Source organism: Strigops habroptila, chromosome 10 (assembly GCF_004027225.2).
Source record: "Strigops habroptila isolate Jane chromosome 10, bStrHab1.2.pri, whole genome shotgun sequence".
In the NCBI taxonomy this organism is placed as follows: Eukaryota; Metazoa; Chordata; class Aves; order Psittaciformes; family Psittacidae; genus Strigops; species Strigops habroptila.
Window position 1 is genome coordinate 38,918,915 of NC_046359.1, and position 18,689 is coordinate 38,937,603.

The 18,689-nt window shown below is 36.4% G+C and overlaps 1 protein-coding gene across 1 annotated transcript in view; it reads left to right on the forward strand.

Moving 5' to 3' along the window:
* USH2A (usherin) overlaps positions 1–18,689 on the forward strand; it is a 367,116-nt gene that overhangs the window by 131,335 nt on the left and 217,092 nt on the right. The window contains exons 22-29 of the mRNA XM_030499989.1: positions 3,567–3,693; positions 4,083–4,193; positions 5,702–5,875; positions 6,366–6,496; positions 11,376–11,649; positions 14,699–14,902; positions 15,051–15,131; positions 17,421–17,606. Coding sequence (XP_030355849.1) covers positions 3,567–3,693; positions 4,083–4,193; positions 5,702–5,875; positions 6,366–6,496; positions 11,376–11,649; positions 14,699–14,902; positions 15,051–15,131; positions 17,421–17,606 — 1,288 coding nt within the window. The remainder of the gene's footprint in view (positions 1–3,566; positions 3,694–4,082; positions 4,194–5,701; positions 5,876–6,365; positions 6,497–11,375; positions 11,650–14,698; positions 14,903–15,050; positions 15,132–17,420; positions 17,607–18,689) is intronic.

An 18,689-nucleotide genomic window follows, 5' to 3' on the forward strand; every position in this document is an offset into this window, starting at 1 on the left:
TTGTGTCTCTGCTGCTTTTTATCTATAGCAGTGTGGTGTAATATTCTGTGCTCCCTTCCAGCTGTGTCCTGTCACAGGTTAATTAGTTTTACCCTTAGTCGCTTTCAAGATTCTGGTATGTATCTTTGCTCATCATCGGCAGCACATTTTCTCTTTGTTGTATCTACTCTGGGGATAGTCCTGCCAAGTCTTCTTAGTGGGGAGTCTTCAGCTGCCTAACTTCTTCCTTCTCTAAGTGTTAATTTCAAATCCTTTTCTTCCTGTCCATTCATACTTCTCTCAACTTTACATGCACCATTCATCTATCTGTTGTCTGACCATCTCTTTTGTCTCCCTTTTGTGTTGTCAAGCTGCTCTTTTCTCCTTCCTAATTGTTTTACTGTCATTCTTTGCAGGTTTCTACTCATGGTCCAGGAAGCATGAGTTTTTTTTGCTAACAGTCTTGTCTGTATAATCAGATTGTTCCATAGACCTTCCTTCAAACTCATTGTGCCTGCAAACCTTCAGCTGTCTGTGTTTTTTCTTCACGTCATAATGCCTTTACATCCATCCCTAAATTACACAATCAATTCTAGCTAAATTTGTAGTTCTTTTGGTGGCTACAGGTCATTTGTCCTTTTTTCCAGAGAAGCACTCAATGTTTTATACAAAGTGAAATCACTAACAGTGGAAATTTAAGGCCAATCTGGAGCACTTATTTCCTTATTAATTATGACAGTCTGAGTATTGGGATTCTTCTCACAAAATGGAGGGAATTGAATTCAGCTTTTTTATTGCCGAAGATGATCCATTTTCTAACCTTTATAGCAAAAAGGAGGAACACCAAATATTTTTCTTAATGCCTTTGGTTTGGGCAGAGGTTGAAGTAGTAGGCACAGTCTGAGGGTCAGCTGTTACTGCCCTCCAAAAAAGGAAGATGGAGAATACATAGCTATGAATCCCAGCTATACCTTGCTGCTTGGCATTGGCAAAAACTTCAGTACTTGTTCACCTCCTCAGTGGCAGGAGTTTGAGCATTGAAAGAGCTTGACTGTGAGTAGTGTAGTTACATTCATACTTGGGCACCTGGACAGTATCTTTGTGATGTTTCTGTGTATTTTCATGAATGTAAATGTAAGCATGAAGAGCCACAGGTTCATATTGACTTCATTATTTCTAAGAGCTACTAAAAATTGAGACTTACTATATGGCTTGGCAAACTTACTCAAATTTGGTTCCCTATGTGGGATTTCCAAAATGCATAACAAGCCATTTCACAACAGGGTATTTGAGTGTGATCACAGAGTCACTGGGGTAAAATGGATAAAATGTCATACAGAGGCCTCCAATGCAGTGCATACTGAACCCTGAACACCACCTTCTTCTTTTTGTTTTTGTTTTTTCCCCCCGTGAAATAAAGCCTGGGTTAGCCCGTATGGTTGTGTGGTCCCAGATTGAATTGGTTACAAATAAATGTGGTTTCTGATGTAAAAAAAATCCCTGTTAGTGGTCTAGATTGTTGCTAAACATAATACGAAGAACCACTTATTCAGGCACCTGATCTTTAGAATGCAGCATCGTTTGTAACAATTTTAACGCTAACTAAGTGCACTTTGATGAGACAGCATTTAATAAAATGCTCATTAATTTCATCATTAGCAAGGGTATGCTAAGAAGTAAGCCAGTTTCTTATGTCACGCCCAATTAGCATCCCATGCTAGTAATCCCATTAGTATTGTTGAATTCACTAATGGAAAAACTAATGGGCATGCTACCAGGGCACATTAATTGGGCATGACACCAGTTCTGGTTTTAATTATTAAACTATGATAATGAAATGTGTGTTTGTAAAATATTAAAATGTTGAAATAGGAGAGAAGACAATAAAAAATAGTATGTGAAAAAGTGCACACTGGTATGTAAGGATATATAGCTTTGTATTGTTACCATGGGACAGAGGACTGCTGTACAAACTGCCTCAGTACCAAGATGTTGGCTGAATGGAGTAGGAAACATGCTGTAAATATTCATAGGGAATTATTTTTCAGTAATCATGTACATATGTACACATCATACGTATTTTCATACATGTGCTATGCAGTGACAGTCCCCAATTCAAAATGTACTCTAAAACGTATGCAGTGTTCGTAAATCTGTGTTCTGACAAGCATTTTCTAATAGATGCACATCACTAAGGGCAGGATACTAAATTTTAACAAGAAGTTTTTAATATTAATCACAGTAGGTACTTACACTTATCAACAGGTTTCCTTCATATGCATGAATCCTGGAGCCAGAAAGAGAACTAGAACATCTGGGGGAAAAAAATCCTGAGCTGCCTGATTTGCTACTGCAAAGTAACAAGTTAGACCCCCAAATTATAAGGAAACTTAGGTTTTTCTTTTATATATATTTTGGAAATAGGGTTTTTTGGGGGTTTTTTGGTGGTTTTTTTTTTTAAGCCATGAAGTAACTGCAGAGGTTGTGATTCTTTAATATTGTGTAGTGCCTATGAACACAAATGTTTTTCCATTCTGTAGTTGCCTGCTACATAGGACAGTTCTATTTTGTGAATTCAACAAAACATCTTTGAGTTTCCTGACCATTCAAGTATGGTATAAACTCCTGAGACAATATTACAGGAATTGTTGGGAAGTTAGAAGATTATTTGGATATAAATCTCAGGAAAATTCTTGAAGTACATTAATTTTATTTTTATTGCATCATTATATGAATTTACATGGTATTTTGGTAGTTTACAGTCTTGAGATTTGGTTTGGCAGATGCATATGGTCTATTCCTCCTACTTAGCGATTCAGAAAAGATTTCTCTGTATTTTATCATGGATGTCTCTAAATTCACCCACTCATATATTTTTTATTTTTTATTGTTGATGTATTGAAAAGAGTTAAAAATTGTAGCTAAATTTAAAAACATTTTTACAAGCATCCCTTGTACAGTAAAAACATCCTCAATAATTCCCTTTTTTGTGTTTTATTAATCTGGATCTCTTGGCATGACCTTTTCCTTCATAAACACGTTATACTCTCTAACCTAAATATTCAAGTCCTGTTGGTACCAGGTTAACAGGGTCAGAACTTGCATCTTCATACCTTTCTACATTTACCTCTTTTTTGGGTCCCTTGCTGTAGACAGGAGCTGCAGACAACAATCCTGACATGCAGGTGCTTTCTGTGGATCCTATGTTAATCATGGCCATTAAACTTCACAACCACAGCAATCCATGAAGTAGTTAAACAGGGACTTAATTTAGAAATTCAATAAAAAATAAAAACTGAGTGACATGACCTTCAATAATTTGTGTCTCATCCTTTCCTTTATCAGGGAAACTACACAGGTTTTCTATTTTTAATAGAAACTGGATCCTGGATCCCTCATCTATTATTTGAGAAGGTTAATTTAGTGGGGAAATCAGTCCTAAACTTCATTCAGTATTCCAAAACAAGTTAAACAGAGGACTTCTATCTTTATTTTTGAATGTTCTGTACCACAGAGTGTTGTAAAGAGTAAAGTGTAATTCAAAATCCTCATAATATTCTAAATCAGTTTCTTCTCTTAATAAAAAGGGATCTGCGGTAGCAGTCACTCCAACTAATGATGGTGGAAAAGAGTACAATGATAACAGTTGGCACCAAATAATTGCTACAAGAATTCAAGCACTGGGAAACATCACAGTGGATGGGCAGTACACAGGTAATCGATTCAGTTTCATTTTGCTTTGCTGTTTTGGTATTAGTTAGGATATTGCTCACTTGCCTACTTTTCCACTACCTGTGTTTATCCATGCAGCAAAAAATTCACTCAATTTCTTGACAAAATTACTACTGTTTTGTCTGTGCATCTGAGGTATCTGTCTGATGTGAATCTTTGATAATTTAATACTAAGTGGCAGGATTTTTCCTTTTTGTGCTTTCGAATCTGTGATGTTGTTAACATACTTTTGTAAAATAGAGCTGTAAATATTCCTGGAAGTGTATGGGGAAAGTATTAGAATATTAGTCTCTTTTATCAAATATCAATATTGTGATACTGAGTAGAAAATCTGTTGAAAGCGCTCAAGAATAATGACCTATTTTGTTCAGGTTTTTCCTTGGCAACTAGTGGCAGCACCATAATTGGAGAGAACACAGGAGTTTTTGTTGGAGGACTTCCACAGGGTTATACTATTGTAAGAAAGGATGTAGGTGAGTATGGTTGTAGTATAACAAATCCTACGTAGTGACACTGACTTAACTGCTTTTCCAGTGCTGTAGGCTGTATTGACATTGTGTCAGAAACATGAGGACAGTAATTAATTTGTGTAATTATTTACATAATTGTTTTAATGAAAAATATGTCTGTACAGTTTCTTGAATTTTATCTTTCGGGATATCTTTATAGCTGATTTCATCATCAGGAAAGAAGTGTATGAGGTCTGTGTCCATTTTAATGAATTTTATGTACAGAACTGATGTGTATGTGAAACTTATGGGTATGTTTTACATTCTAGATTCCCAAATTCTTTTTAGAAATGTGTGTACAAATTGGTTTTATTAGCTTAAGCACAGGGTTGTACATCCCACCATCCCATCTAGATGCAGGGATATAACATGCTGGCTTTTTTGGTGTGAGTTTGGATCCTTCAGGGATTGTTGCATTGAAATCAGTGGTGTATGAATACATCTGTATTCTACAGCTGTATTTGTGAGCTGGATTATAGCTGGCTTCCAGAAGAATCAATAAACATATGTTCTCATATATAAACTTGGTGTATGTGCCAAGTGTATATTCTACCAGCAGATAACACAGAGGTGACTGCGTACAAAACCAGTATACAATCAGCTGTTCTCAGTGGATATACATATCCACTGAGTATAAACCTGTATATATTCATATACAGGTTTTCGGTTTGTTTTTTTTGGATTTGGGTTTCTCTTTTCATAATAAACTAAAAGCCAAATTGTTTATTAAGTTTGTGTTCCCGTCACTGATAAGGACATGAAATCTGGCTGATGACTTGATGTGAGGTACACTAGGGTTCAACTCCCTCTTTCCTTCTTTGTGTGACCTTACTAAAACCAAAAGTACATGCATGTCTTCTTCTAAATCTTTGGTTCATAAAGTAATCCAGGATGCCTCCCTCAAAAACCAGCTAAATAATCAAAATGAGATGGACTAAAAATACCAGTCAAGAGAAGGCCACCTATAAAACCTGCTTTATATTTTTGTCCTCAGTAAAGAGATAGCAGCCATAAATCACTATTGTTTTTACCCAAACAAGGAAAGAAAAACTTCCTGAGGAAGCTTCTAAACATATATTCATCTGCCTTAGCTTTTGCAGCAGTTTCTTTCTATACAGCAGATGCATGCCTTTCTTCACAATAATGGTTTTGTTTAAAGTGGGTAAACCTGCAAACTTGCCTTGGAATTTTCATGGAGTAGATTTACGCAGTTGATTTGAAAGTACCTGTATGCAAAATCTCACAAAGTTTAATCTTTTCCAGCTACATAGCAGTAGCTGCTGTCTTTACTGACTAGACCCATCCAGAAATCTGGATTTAGCTTGGAGACCAGCTTTATGAAGTAATTGATGGCTGTTTATCAATGCACACATGGGCATATATGATAGGGTGAGGGTGTATAAAGCATATAAATTAATCCCTGTGTTTAATTGCAGGCTTAAAACTGTTATTTTCCTTTTTTGCAGGAATGAAGATGATAGTCCAGAAAGGATTTGTGGGGTGTCTCAGTGACATATATTTGAAAAAAGTGCACACTCCCTATGAAAACTGGGAATCTTTGAACTGGAAGGATGCTGAAGAGCAAAACAATGTTTGTCATATTTGGGAAGGATGCCCTGTTGTTCTCTCAGAAGGAGCACATTTTCTTGGCAAAGGTAGTTTGCTGTACCTCTGCACTAACCAAGTATGTTCTTGAGATATAAAAGGTGATCATATCAAAAGCATTGCCATGATCTGCTTTTCAAAGCAGTTTTAGTTATGTAGGATTATTTTTGAATGCTTTAAAATTTGGTTTCTGGGTTTAGCAAAGGCTACCACATGAAAAAGGAATTGAATTCACACACAGGTGCTGTAATGCAGATTTGATATGCATGTAACAGGTGAAGTTTCACTTTTGAAGAGGCCCAGATGCCTAAAAACATGCCGGGTAACAAAATGTGGGACATTGCACCAGTTGTTTGTTGCAGTATGTTATGGATAACTGTTCTTTACAAAACTGAGTGATAAAGTTGTAAACCTTAATCTTTAAAACCTGAGTTCTTCATGTCAAAGTAGAAAGTAGCACCTAGGTTTTTGCTTTTGATTTCTTGAACCTATTTGTTTATGTATTTGATTAACTTAGGCACTTGTTCACTTTCTTTCAAGGGTTCCTGGAACTGCATTCAGGTGTTTTCAGTGGTGGACTGGAATTTGAGATCTCATTCAAATTTAGAACAGATCAACTGAATGGATTGCTTCTGTTTGTTTACAATAAAGATGGCCCAGATTATCTTGCAGTAAGTTCAGAAATACAAATAACTATATTCAGATATGACCTGTGAGTGTTGACTACTAAGATAAGCCCAGCATGTAAAGAGATTTCAAATCATAAGTTATTTTTGTGTTTTACTTGTTTTGGAATGCTGTGCACAGCAAAGTGTAAAGGGAGCAAAAAGACTCCAACAAATGTTCAGAATAAATTACCTGTGTTATTTATATCATAAATAAGAAAGATACCAGTATATGAAAAGCAGAGTTATTCTCTTAGCTGGATTAAAATTGATTAGAAAAGAGAACAAAATACATGTATTAAAAGGTTTCACTTCATTCCTGGGAAAGTATTAAATTACCCAATTTCCCAGTTCTCATACTAGAACAAAATCATTTAAATTGTGAATCAAAAAGTTAATGACAGAAATTGTCTGATATCCAGAAATTGTCTGGTATGCTAATAAATCTTTCTGTTTAAGTATATGTATTTTTTATAATTGATATGATTTCTTCTTTTTGATTTGAAACCTATAGACGGAAATTAGTGGTCCAGCCTAATCCCATCTCATCCCTATCACTAGAGGGAAAGCTATAGAGTTAGCTCCACAAATCCCGTATTGGGCAAAGTTGTTAGATAATGCCAATGAACTTTCTTTTTGGTGTCAGTTGAATAAGACTGGTTTATGCTCAGAAGTACTTGTGCTTCCGTCTTTTCCAGGATTTTTTTTAAGGTTGAATATGTTTGTTGCAGTTTTTCAAATGTTTTTGTTAGTTAAATGGCTCTGGATTTTCATCTTTTTCTTCTCCCAAGAGAAGAAAATGAATGTTGTTAAATGTGGTCACCATTGCTTAGGGGATCAATTCTAGTTACTGCTTGCACCAACTAGTGGGTATTAGGGAGGATTATGTTGAAAGTAGTATCTCTTTCCAGTTGGTCCAAGAAGCAGCCATTTACATTCAGAGATTTCTGAGGGTATTATTACTCTCTTTGCCCCAGTCTGCCCTTTCTGCTTGTTTATCGAATTTCGTTTATTTAGTTAGTTGTTATTATGTAGCTGTTTTGCTAAAGGCTGTCATGTTTTCTTGCATGGCATTATATCTAATGTGCCTTTTCTTTTAAATTTCTGACCTAAAATGTATAAATATGTTTTTCTTCTTTTCAAGTCAACTATAACTTACTCTATCTTTACTTTTTTTTGTACTGACTTCTCCAGCAGATTCTTTTCTCCTGGGTTTTGAATTCTGCTAAACCTGATTGCCCTCTCTTTTTCAAGCAGCCTTAGTTAAAAATTGTAATGAGTTCCAATAACAAGTCTTGCAAATTACATGTTATCACTTTAGTTTTGCCCTCAAGGAATGACCAAGATCATAAGACAACAGCATAAGATGCTATGCATACACTACTGTCCCATCTGAAAAAGACTTGTGTGAGTGTAATTCACAATACAGGGGCACTATTTATGTGAACCATATCCACAGGGACAAACATGGGGTTTGGGTTCTCTGGAGATTCTTGCCGTGTGTGATCCTTGTTTCCTTTCTCTTGCTCTGTGAAAGACTAACAGAAATGGAAGAAAATAGCTTCTTAACTATAAAGGGGAGTCACTACATGAAAACTGAAGTCAAAACTAACAAGTAGTTAGACAAAAGACTTTCCATCTCTACCCATACTTCCAGATTTTGGGCAGTTTTATATTTATATTATTATTTTAGCACTGAAAACTGTGATTAGATAATTTTCTTAGCATTTGTCCAAAGTCAAGTAAACTTTCTTTAATCTCACTTTACTCCTGACCTCAACATCTCCATATTCTTAAGATGAGGAATTTTAGAGACGACGAGTATATGCATGATTTTCCAACCCTTGCAAGCTTTGTGTTCTGCACATACATAATGATGACAGAAGGTTTTTCCGTACACTTGAGCTCACAAAAAAAGGTTAATAGAAAGTGAAAATGAGGTGTGTACCATGATGCGCATGAGCTACGATGTCTTTGTTAGGAGCCTTGGTCAGGAGACACTTGCACTGCAAAACAAGATTAGAAGCTATACCACTTATCCTGAGTGCCAGTGTAACACAGTATTCCCTGACCCTTCCCTTTGCATAGGTCACAGCTCTCTTATTAGCTTTATAGTTTTGGAATGACTGTAGCTAGACAAATGGCTGGTCTGCTACCAAACAGCAAGACTCTGTCTTGACTTCTGCCCAAGACAAAAATTAATCCTAAAAAGCTGCTGTGTGTAAAGTTCACTTCTTCCGTGACTTCCATGCCCTGAGAATAACTCAAGCCAGAGAGTTCAAACTGATTCTTTTTGGACCCAGGCATAATAATTATAAGCAAACTGTGACCAGATAAGCTAGTTGGAGTCACTAGCTCTCACTCTGGTATGTGTTTCCTCATGACTTTATGTGATTGAAAGAAGGTAATGTGACTGCTGATAAAGCTTGCGTTACTGATTTTGATGCTGACCACTTTAACAGCAGCGAAAGTCTAAGCGCTGCTAATCTCATGTGTGACAGTGGCAGCAGGTCCCAAGACGTTGTAACTGATGATTTGCTTCTACAAAGCTACACAGTAAGAAAAGAGTCCTGCAGGAACCTTTTCAAAGGAATTACACTTCAGAATAGCTGCATGAAGTAAGGCAACTAGTACCCAAGATTAAAGCATTACCTGTGGTGGAACTAAGGAGGGGGTGTGAAGTAAGTGTTTTGGGAACTCACAGTGGAAATCTTTTTATTAGCAAAGATGTGATGTACTTATGTGGGACTTGTGAAGGTGATATTCCTGTTAGTCACCAGTGATTTCTTTCTGGTGTCAGGAAGAAATTCCCGTTCCCCGTCCATTAAAGAGTGACTGATTCGGAGGAGGCTATTGAGGGGTCTGTGTTCGGGCCTCTGCCCTCTGGCTGGCAGGTCTGAACTTGGCTGGTACCAGCAGAGAACATTTTCTGGCCTTTATCATTTCCAGGGTGCATTACTGACCAGTGTTCAGTTTGTAAGATGTCTTGACTCTCAGTCCTTTTTCTTCAAAGCTGCTTTCTATGTCTAGAATACCAGTGGCAGCCCCTTTGTTATCAACATCAAACATGCTGAGAGTGCACTCTATCCTAATGCCCAGGTAATTAATAAAATCTTCCTGATTCCAACCTTACCTGCTCAGGTATATCAAAATAAGAATTGAGTGCATAGAGATCAGTATTAATAAAATTTTGCAGTGGTGCTTAATATTTGTACTCCAAATTCCGAAAAGCAAGTATGCTTTTAAGCATTAAACTGAGAGACTGCTCAGGTTTAGAGCTGTGATAGAACTCTCTTGTTCTGTTGAGAGGTGGTTAACTCAGATGTCTGGCAGAATAAGATGATCTTCATGCATTTTTGATTTAAAGTAATAATATATTTTCCAAGATTAAAAATGTTATCCAAGGCAAATAATTTATCTGTTGTTTTTCTGAAGTATGCTCAGTACCAGAAAGAATCCTAGATCTATGCAGGACTTTGCTTTTTTCTTTTTAACTTCACCATGCAGAACAGTTAAAACAGTGGTCCTCTGTCTTTAGCTGCACTTGAGCATTCTAAATGTCAGTCCAGGTCAACACAAAAAGCACAAGCATCATTCACTGCCTGCTTTAAGACTATGCCAAGATGAGTAAATTGAAAGAGGGATGTGCTGAGTAGTGACCCTGTGTCAAACACCCTGCCCTCTCTCCAGCTTCCAGGGCTGGCAGACTTGCTGGCATATTACTGTAGTCATGCTGCTGAAATGCTTTCTTCACACCAGCACAGTGTGCTTTGTATTAATTCTCATCAGGAAACAAAAACGGTGGCTTGTCCAATGGACTGCTTTGTCAAGCTATGCTCATCAGCACTGTTGCCAGGATCAGTCCCTTCACTTGTATTATAGAGCCCTTGGCTATGAAGGGCTCTGAACTCATGGAAATAGGAAAAGCTGTGGTCCCAAAGAAACAAATAAACAAAATCCCTCTGTCTCATGAGCTAGCAGCCAGTGTGCCTTCTGAAGTAGGACCTGTGTTGCCACTGACACCTCAAGTACTGAGTTCATTCTTTAGTTGGGGTCTCTGTTAAGGAAATACTGCAATATGAATATTAATAGTAACCTAAATATGTCAGTTTGTCAATATCGGTGATAAGCATTTATATTAGATGTGTAGTTTTATAATAGGATTTTGGCATGGAAACAGTAATGCTTTTTTTTGTGAATGTATCTGTATTTTTCAAACCCCAGTTCATCATCTAAGTATATAGTCCTCTATACATGCCAATTTACAGTCTCAGCCTACTTGTGTTCTGTTCAGTTAGGATAAAGAGTCTTGCAGTAAAGCTTTGGAAACTTCTGCAGTGAAAAATTTAAGTAAAATGTATTTCTATTAGAGAATTAGCACATTAATCTCAAAAAGCACATACAGACCCAATTATTTTCTTACACAATTTAGAAGAATAAGGATGTATGGATGTAAGCAGCAGCGTATGCTGGAAACTTTTGAAATCTACTTTACCAGCCTATTAAAAAGACTTTAATCAGGTGTGACATTTCATCTCTTGTTACATTGTTCTAAAAAATGAATTGATAGATAAAATACTGGTTTCTCATTCTCAAAAAAGCAAAGCAATCCTGGTTCGTTGTCTTTTCTTTTTACTTACTTAGTGCCATAGTTGACAAAAATCAGAATATATCTTCCTACATTCTGAATTAACCAATACACTATATTAAGCATATTTTGTGTAAACAATTTTGTGGTGATTTCTGCTATCCTCAAGTTAAAAACTGGTTGTTCATTGATCTTGTTCATTGACTGCCTTTATTTCTTTTTAAATAACTGGATCTGTTGTTGCTGTGTATGTGATGGCTCTTTCAAAATCCTTTTTTTGTTTTTTAAAATGCACAGATCAAACTGAAAAGTGGAATGTTAAACGTCTTTTTAAAAACTGGCACTGTCTTTACACAAGTGGATCTCTGGTTAGGACTGTCTTATTGTGATGGGAAGTGGAACAAAGTCATTGTGAACAAGGAGGGCTCTGTAGTTTCAGCAAGTATGAACGAACTGAGAGAGCAGATGCTTGAACCCCATGTTCAGGAGCTGAATGTAAACTCGCCTGTCTATGTAGGAGGAATCCCACCTGAGATTCAGAATTTTTATAAGGAACTGGCATTAGAACAAGGTAAGATGACACTAAGAAGAATGTATGTTTCTCAAAAACTGCTGTCATGCACAAGATAGACATTCTGCAGCTGATAGTGTAAATTCATGAATACGTAACATGAATATTTCCTCTTACCCACTGTTGCTTTATCTACCAATTATTTCTACCCATCTAGCTTCACTTAGTCCTGATCTTTTTGTAATGCTATAAAAAAATCTTCCAACCCAGTGATCTCTGAAGCAATCTAACTCAGGAGAGGAACTGAAGAGTAACAAATGGTAATCTGAGATTTCCAACCAGAAAGAAGATCTCAAGTCTTCATCAGAGAAAGCCAGTTCAGATAAACTTTTTTCACTTGATCATCTTGTGCCACTCGTAGATCTGGAATACAAAATCAGTGGAAAACAGTAAACATAGCTTAAATCACTGTAATGAGATTGAATGCAGTGATATAGAAGAATAGTTGAAAGCTTATTAGTCCTTTTTTAGGTGATACTGATTCTGGTCTAAAAAAATCAAGTGAGTATAAACCCCCGAATTTGGATTTTGGCTACGTTACCATGATGTTTCCATGCTATGAAGAGGATGGGAAACAGTCATGGTTTTAGCCAGGACTGTGACTCTTCTGTTCTGGAACAGGTCAGATTTCTAGGGAAAAGAGAGAAGTATTAATTACAGCTTGATACTAATGGCCTCCAAAAAGGATACCATATGAAATGTAGTAAAAAAGTGTCTATTACACTAGCTCTGTTTACAGTTTGGGTGTGTTTTTTCATTACTTTTGAAACTATTCATCAGTTATGGCTTTTTTTCAGATACTTTGGGCAAATAAGTAGCAGTCAGAGAGAGATTAGTGGGGAGTCTAGTAAGTGGCTTTGAATGCATGAAACTCATATTGAATGCGTGCATTCAAGTAAGCTCTGCAGACCTGCATTGAAACCGTGTGATTTCACAGCTATAGAATAGTTTGAATCAAATCCATGCACTGGCCTTCACAGGCAGCTAAAAAAAATTGTTTTAAGTATTCTTTCAGCTGCAGGTATCACATGTATTATAATTCGCCTCCAGGTTCTGTATGTATGATATTTATGGCCCAAAAGACCTAGCCAGTCGCACCCTGTCAGTGTTGCCTCGTAGCAGATGGTATAGCCTCGTGAATGGATGCGTTCACAACTCCCGCAGCAGAGAGATCTGTGAACAAAGAATCTAGGGCAAAATAGCATCTAAAGTGAATGTCTGAAGTGCATATTTAGACACATCAATAAACATTACTTTTTTCACCAAGCCTCCTAAGCATGCAACAAACAAGATGGTGGCTGCAAATTTATATACAGAGCATCTGAAGATAAAAACATTCCTGTTTGTTCCTAAATACAGATTTAGATGAGCAAGATTAGACATTACAGCATTCGAACATACTTTTATTTAGGACTACAATGGTGTAATTGTATGCTGATAGAATATAGAGACCTTTCCAGTTTAATAAATAATTACGAAAGGTTTTCTCAATGGTTGCTTGGTAGTTAATTTTGAATAAAGGAATATTGTTTTGCTCACAGCAAATAAGGGATAAATATCCTTCTCCTACCACCTCACCTCCATGCCAATTACAGTAGAAATTTCAGATAGTCTGTGAGCCATCCCATGCCCTCCTGAGAGGTCAGGATAGAGGGGAGCTGGCAGGAATGTTTGTAAGAGTTTGTACTGTCATTAGTTATTCTGCAGATACCTGAGAATGGGCAAAGTATCTTGGCTGACATCAATCAGAAATCTTCAAATAGTGATAAATGCAGCTAAAAAGATACTAAAATTAATGTATTAAAATAGGTTGTACACTATGCATCTCATCGTAAATTAGACAACTGTTCGTTTTGCCTAATGGTTACGATGCCTGTACATACTGGGATTAGCTTTTTCCTCTGCCACAGACTGCCTAAGAAGCTGAGCAGATTGCTGTGGAGTAGGAATTGAGTTTAAATTTGGATGTATTCATTTTAAGAAGCAGTTTGTGTAAATCCCTAGCGTTATGGAGAGAGAAGATGTTTCAGAGGATGAAAATGGGTGTCCATTTTCAGTGCCCTTATCTTTTTACATGAACTATGTATGGATGTTGGATTGTCAGATCAGGCTAAGTACAAATACTACTCTGATCTGCCATCTTGTAGTAATAAAGGTAGTAAGAATACAGATGGTAAATATGGTGCTTTCACAAAGCAAAAAAAGAGCACTAATCTGTGAGAGGCTGATTTGTAATTTGCAAAGTTAATTCTTCCAAGAGTTGAAATCTTCCGTTTGGTTACCATTTGCTTTGGCTTTTTATGATAAACACCAATCACTTTACTAAGATTTGAGAGCAATTTTGTATCAATTTATTAATTCCTTTGTAAATTAAGTCATAGAACTATATAGAAATTTTAACAACTGCATGCTGAATTTTGTAGTGGTGTTTTTACTACCAGTAACTAATTTAACATGTGTATAATGTTGATACGAGTGCTACACCCACAAAGAGGAATATATATTGTATGTATATATAGAAAGAAGTATAAAATGAAGTTACTTATTTTTTCTCATAAATGAACAGTTTGGGGTTATGTTTCAAGAGTATGCTTGTAAACAGCATACCAGTTATATCCCCATGAGGAAAAACAACTGTGATGTCCTGAAGTTAATGACATTTTCAGTCTAGATATTCTTCTCAGTTTGAGGAAGCATGTACATTAACAAAATATTAGCAAGCAGCAGAAAGCTGATTTTCAAATTCAGAATCACTTTTAAGGTAATAATTTTGAAGAGAGAAATGACAGAAAGGAGAAAGCTATTTTCTTGTGGGTTGGCATTGACAGCACTGAAAGTATAGTTCACTAAGGTAGGAACACAACACTAGAATACCAGGGATTTTTACCAGCTTAGTATTGTGAAAGTGGGGACAGAATGTCATGTTGGAAGTCAACATATTCGCATTACAGTCTTTAATGCTGAAAATATAGAATTTAAAGGAACAAAAGTGATTCTTGATTAATGACTGAAGCTCTTTATGTGATACTAATCCCTTACTGTTTGCTAGGTTTCGGTGGTTGCATGAAGGATGTTAAATTTACACGAGGTGCTGTCGTTAACTTGGCATCTGTGTCCAGCAGTGCTGTCAGAGTCAATCTGGATGGATGCCTATCAACTGACAGTGCTGTTAACTGCAGGGGAAATGACTCCATCCTAGTATACCAAGGGAAAGAGCAGGGTGTTTATGAGAGTGGTCTACAACCATTTACAGGTAACACATTGGTTCCTTACATAAAATACATCATTTTTATTTCATTCTGTATTAATGTATTACCATGTTCAATGTTTTTTGGTTTGTCTTTTTTTTTTTTTTCCTCTTTTTTTTTTTTCTCCTTTACACTTCTCTATATTTTTTGAAGAATACCTTTATAGGGTGGTTGCCTCAAATGAAGGAGGATCAGTATCTAGTGCATGGACTCGTGTTCGTACAAGAGAATCAGGTAAATATAATTTTAAAGCTTACTAATTCCTATTTTTCATTAGCTATCTAGTATCATGTTGGAGAAAATCCCACCACAACAATTTTGAGTAAGTTGCATAGTGTTTCTGAAGGAGCAAAACTGCTTAATGCTTTGAATAGGTACCAAATTACTATCTTCAGCTATAAAATGTTCAGGCAAGTATTTTCCACACATAATTCAAGGTCTTTTCCAAATATAAATTAGATTATATAATTATGTGAGAGCAAAGAATATGAAAGGATTGAACTGCATTAACTGAGTAAGAACAGCCATGCATGTAGGTATGTTCATACGTGCACTTATAACCTTATGTTACACGAGTCTGCAGGAGTAAGTAAATCTGTATTTTCCTATATATAATTAGTGATACAAAATCAAATGTAGAGAAGAGAGATACTGCAATAGCAGGCACAAGCTGTGGAAGATAAGAGGCCATATAGTTGCTAGGGAGAAGAGGGTCTTGTGAAAGATTTTCATTACACTACCTGCACATGGGTACGCTGCTCAATGCGGCTGAATGAGGATTCTTTTAACACAATCTGTTCCATAGATTGCGTGTGAAAATGTGGCAATATGTACTAGAAAAGCAGCATGTGGCTTCTGGAGAAGGTTTCAAAGTAAGAACATGATACCTGCTGAGCCTTAAAGATATTTTATGGAGAAAATTTAACAGACCTTTCCTCTTCTGTTCAGTGTTTTTGTAAACCTTGTTGAGCCAGCAAGTTTTAGAAAATTTACAATTCTGCATATTTTATTCAACCAACTTTCCCTCTCCTGTAAAGCGAAGCCTGATTGCATTCCATCAATGCAGAGAATTCTTATGATGCAAGATATTCAATGTATGATCTTAAAAAAATGGTACAATACGTGCATAAATATTGGACTTGCAAATGCATTCTTATACAACTTACTGCTATTATTTTGTGTACCACCCAGAAGAGAGGAAAAAATCATGCATATTTTCATATCAACTGTCTGACAACTGTAAGGTTTACCATAAATTTATGTTTGCAAGCTGACCACAGCGCTGAGCAGTCCATGTTCCCTGAGGTTGGAGAATAATTACGCTATTTAATTATTTTTGAGTTGGTTTTGTTATGTCCCTTATGAGAAGACCATCTGCTATACAGTACCTTACTTTGCCCAGTGATACACTTCAGAACTAATAAAATCAATATACTACTGAACCATTCCTGGAGTGTCACGTTCTTACTTTACAGAAAAATCACAAGTTCCAGGTATTTTTGTACTTTCCATTCTGGTACCCTTCTTACAAAAAACCAAGGTTGTATTCATGTTTAATGAAACTAAACAATAACATTAACAAAAAAAGAGATTATTGAGAAAAGTAAACGAACAGCAGCAGGGCTAGGGAGACAACATGCATTTACAGCAAACTCATCACCTGCCATAGTGTTCCTTGGGCCTTTCCTCTGGCACCCCTTGTGCATCATCTGTGATGAAGTTGTTGCTGGCTAGACCTTTACTTGGTATAGCAACATCTAATAAATAGTTAAAGATTATGGGAAGTTAGATGATTTTTTTGGTTGCTTGGGCCTTTTTTTTATTGGCAACTGTATGCACATATGGCAGGGGGTTGGAACTAGATGATCTTAAGGTCCTTTCCAACCCTAACTATTCTGTGATACTATGAGCTTGGCTTTCCAGTTCTTTTAAACATCTTCATTTTCCTTCTTTTCTTTTTTCTTTTTAATAAATACAAATTCCTGCTTTGCCCTGAGACAATTTACGGCATTGTGGAAGTATGAAAAGAAGTGGAAAAGCTTACATTTTTTAAAGTACTTTTGTAAATGAGAATGCACGTTTTTAGAAACATTTCCTGGTTGTGGCATTCTATGGCTTAGATAGCCAAGAAATAAGTAAAATCCTTCTCTCTTCCAGTACAGTCTTGCTTCATTCAGTTGTATGATTGCAATGCCTGAACTTGTTAGCGACATACAATTCACCTCCTCTCTTTGTGAGGGATGCTTAAATTTGTTTGATACATTAAATGTTTTTGGAAAATTGCAACAAGACAAGAAGGAATGTTATGTAGATGGAGTTTTGATGGTTTTGAAATATAGCTTAAACTGAATAGCTCAAGATGTGCAGTCATATTAAATCAATGCTGAAAAGTTACAACTCTAATAAATTGTATTTATGCTAATGGTTGAATCTGATTTACTGCAGCCATTAAAAGTGAAGAATAGGGGCAATAGTCTCCTTAGAACTGCCTTTTTCTGTATTTTCTATTTTATCCTTCTGCAGTTCCACAAAATGTGCCAACTCCCTCAAGAGTTCACAGTATAAATGGTTACAGCATTGAGGTCACCTGGGACAAACCTGCTGGGGTCATAGGTGTAATTGAGAAGTACATTTTGAAAGCATACGAAGAGGATGGTCCCAGTGTACCCATCACTAGTGCTGAGCTTGCTGACACTAGTATGCTCACAGGTAAATGTTAAGTACCATATTTTAGGCACATCTAAGAACACAGGATGCTTATATCTCCTTTTGTTGAGCTATAAAGTATTACTTCTCTGGTTTTGTGTATACACAGTATAGATAACATTTGGAAGAGTAGTATTTGTCTCAGCATCCACATACATAGCAGTGCGCTGACTTCAAAGAACAATAGAAATTAAGATACAACACAAATACTAAAAAGCAATTTTACTTGAGTTATGCCTTGCTAACCTACGGGGAGAAATGCTTTTCTGTTTGATTATTTTTGATTACTATATGTGATATTTTTTTCTTCCCTCTTGTTACCTGAATTCACATACATAAATTCACAAATTACCAATTCACCTGAATTAACTCTAAATGTGGGTCCCAAACTATTTGACCTGATGTATGAAAGCACTTGATACTTGCCTGATTTTGATCATATTAACCTAACTGATTTCAGTGGGAGCTAGCATGCATTTATGTTAATCAGATGCTTTGGTTAATACCATTGGGAGGTGGGTTATTATGCAATGAAGGGATCTGGGTCCTTGGGTTTTTGGGGTTTGGTCGCTGTTGAGCTGTGGGTTGTGGGCAGGAGCTGTAAGAACCATTGAACATGAGATGTTTCCTGGAGTCTAGTTCTTCTTACTCATAGGGGGCAGATGTTTTTAGGAAGAAGTGCTGGACTCTCTGCTGCATAGAGAATATTTTGGGACCTCTCTTCCTGTCAGCTTAACGTGGATCTGGCTTTCTGCTCGCTATTAGCAGACTGCATTTGCTGGCTGCTACAAATTTGCCAGGGAAGGCAGCACATTACAGACAACAATGTGTATTGTTATGTAATGAATGAGTGGGGCAATAGCGCAAAATCTTACTTTCATTGTAACAAACTGTTACAATATATAAAAATATAAATTGTTCATATACTATCTAAAATTAATTGTGTCATTCATGACAATTTAAAAATTGCTGACAGCATAATGCTCAAAGATGATGCTTTGGTTTGGCTGGACAATGGAACAATCTTAGAAAGTGCCTTAACCCTCAGGCAAGATATTATTGCTGCTTTCCTGAAGCCCAGGTAAT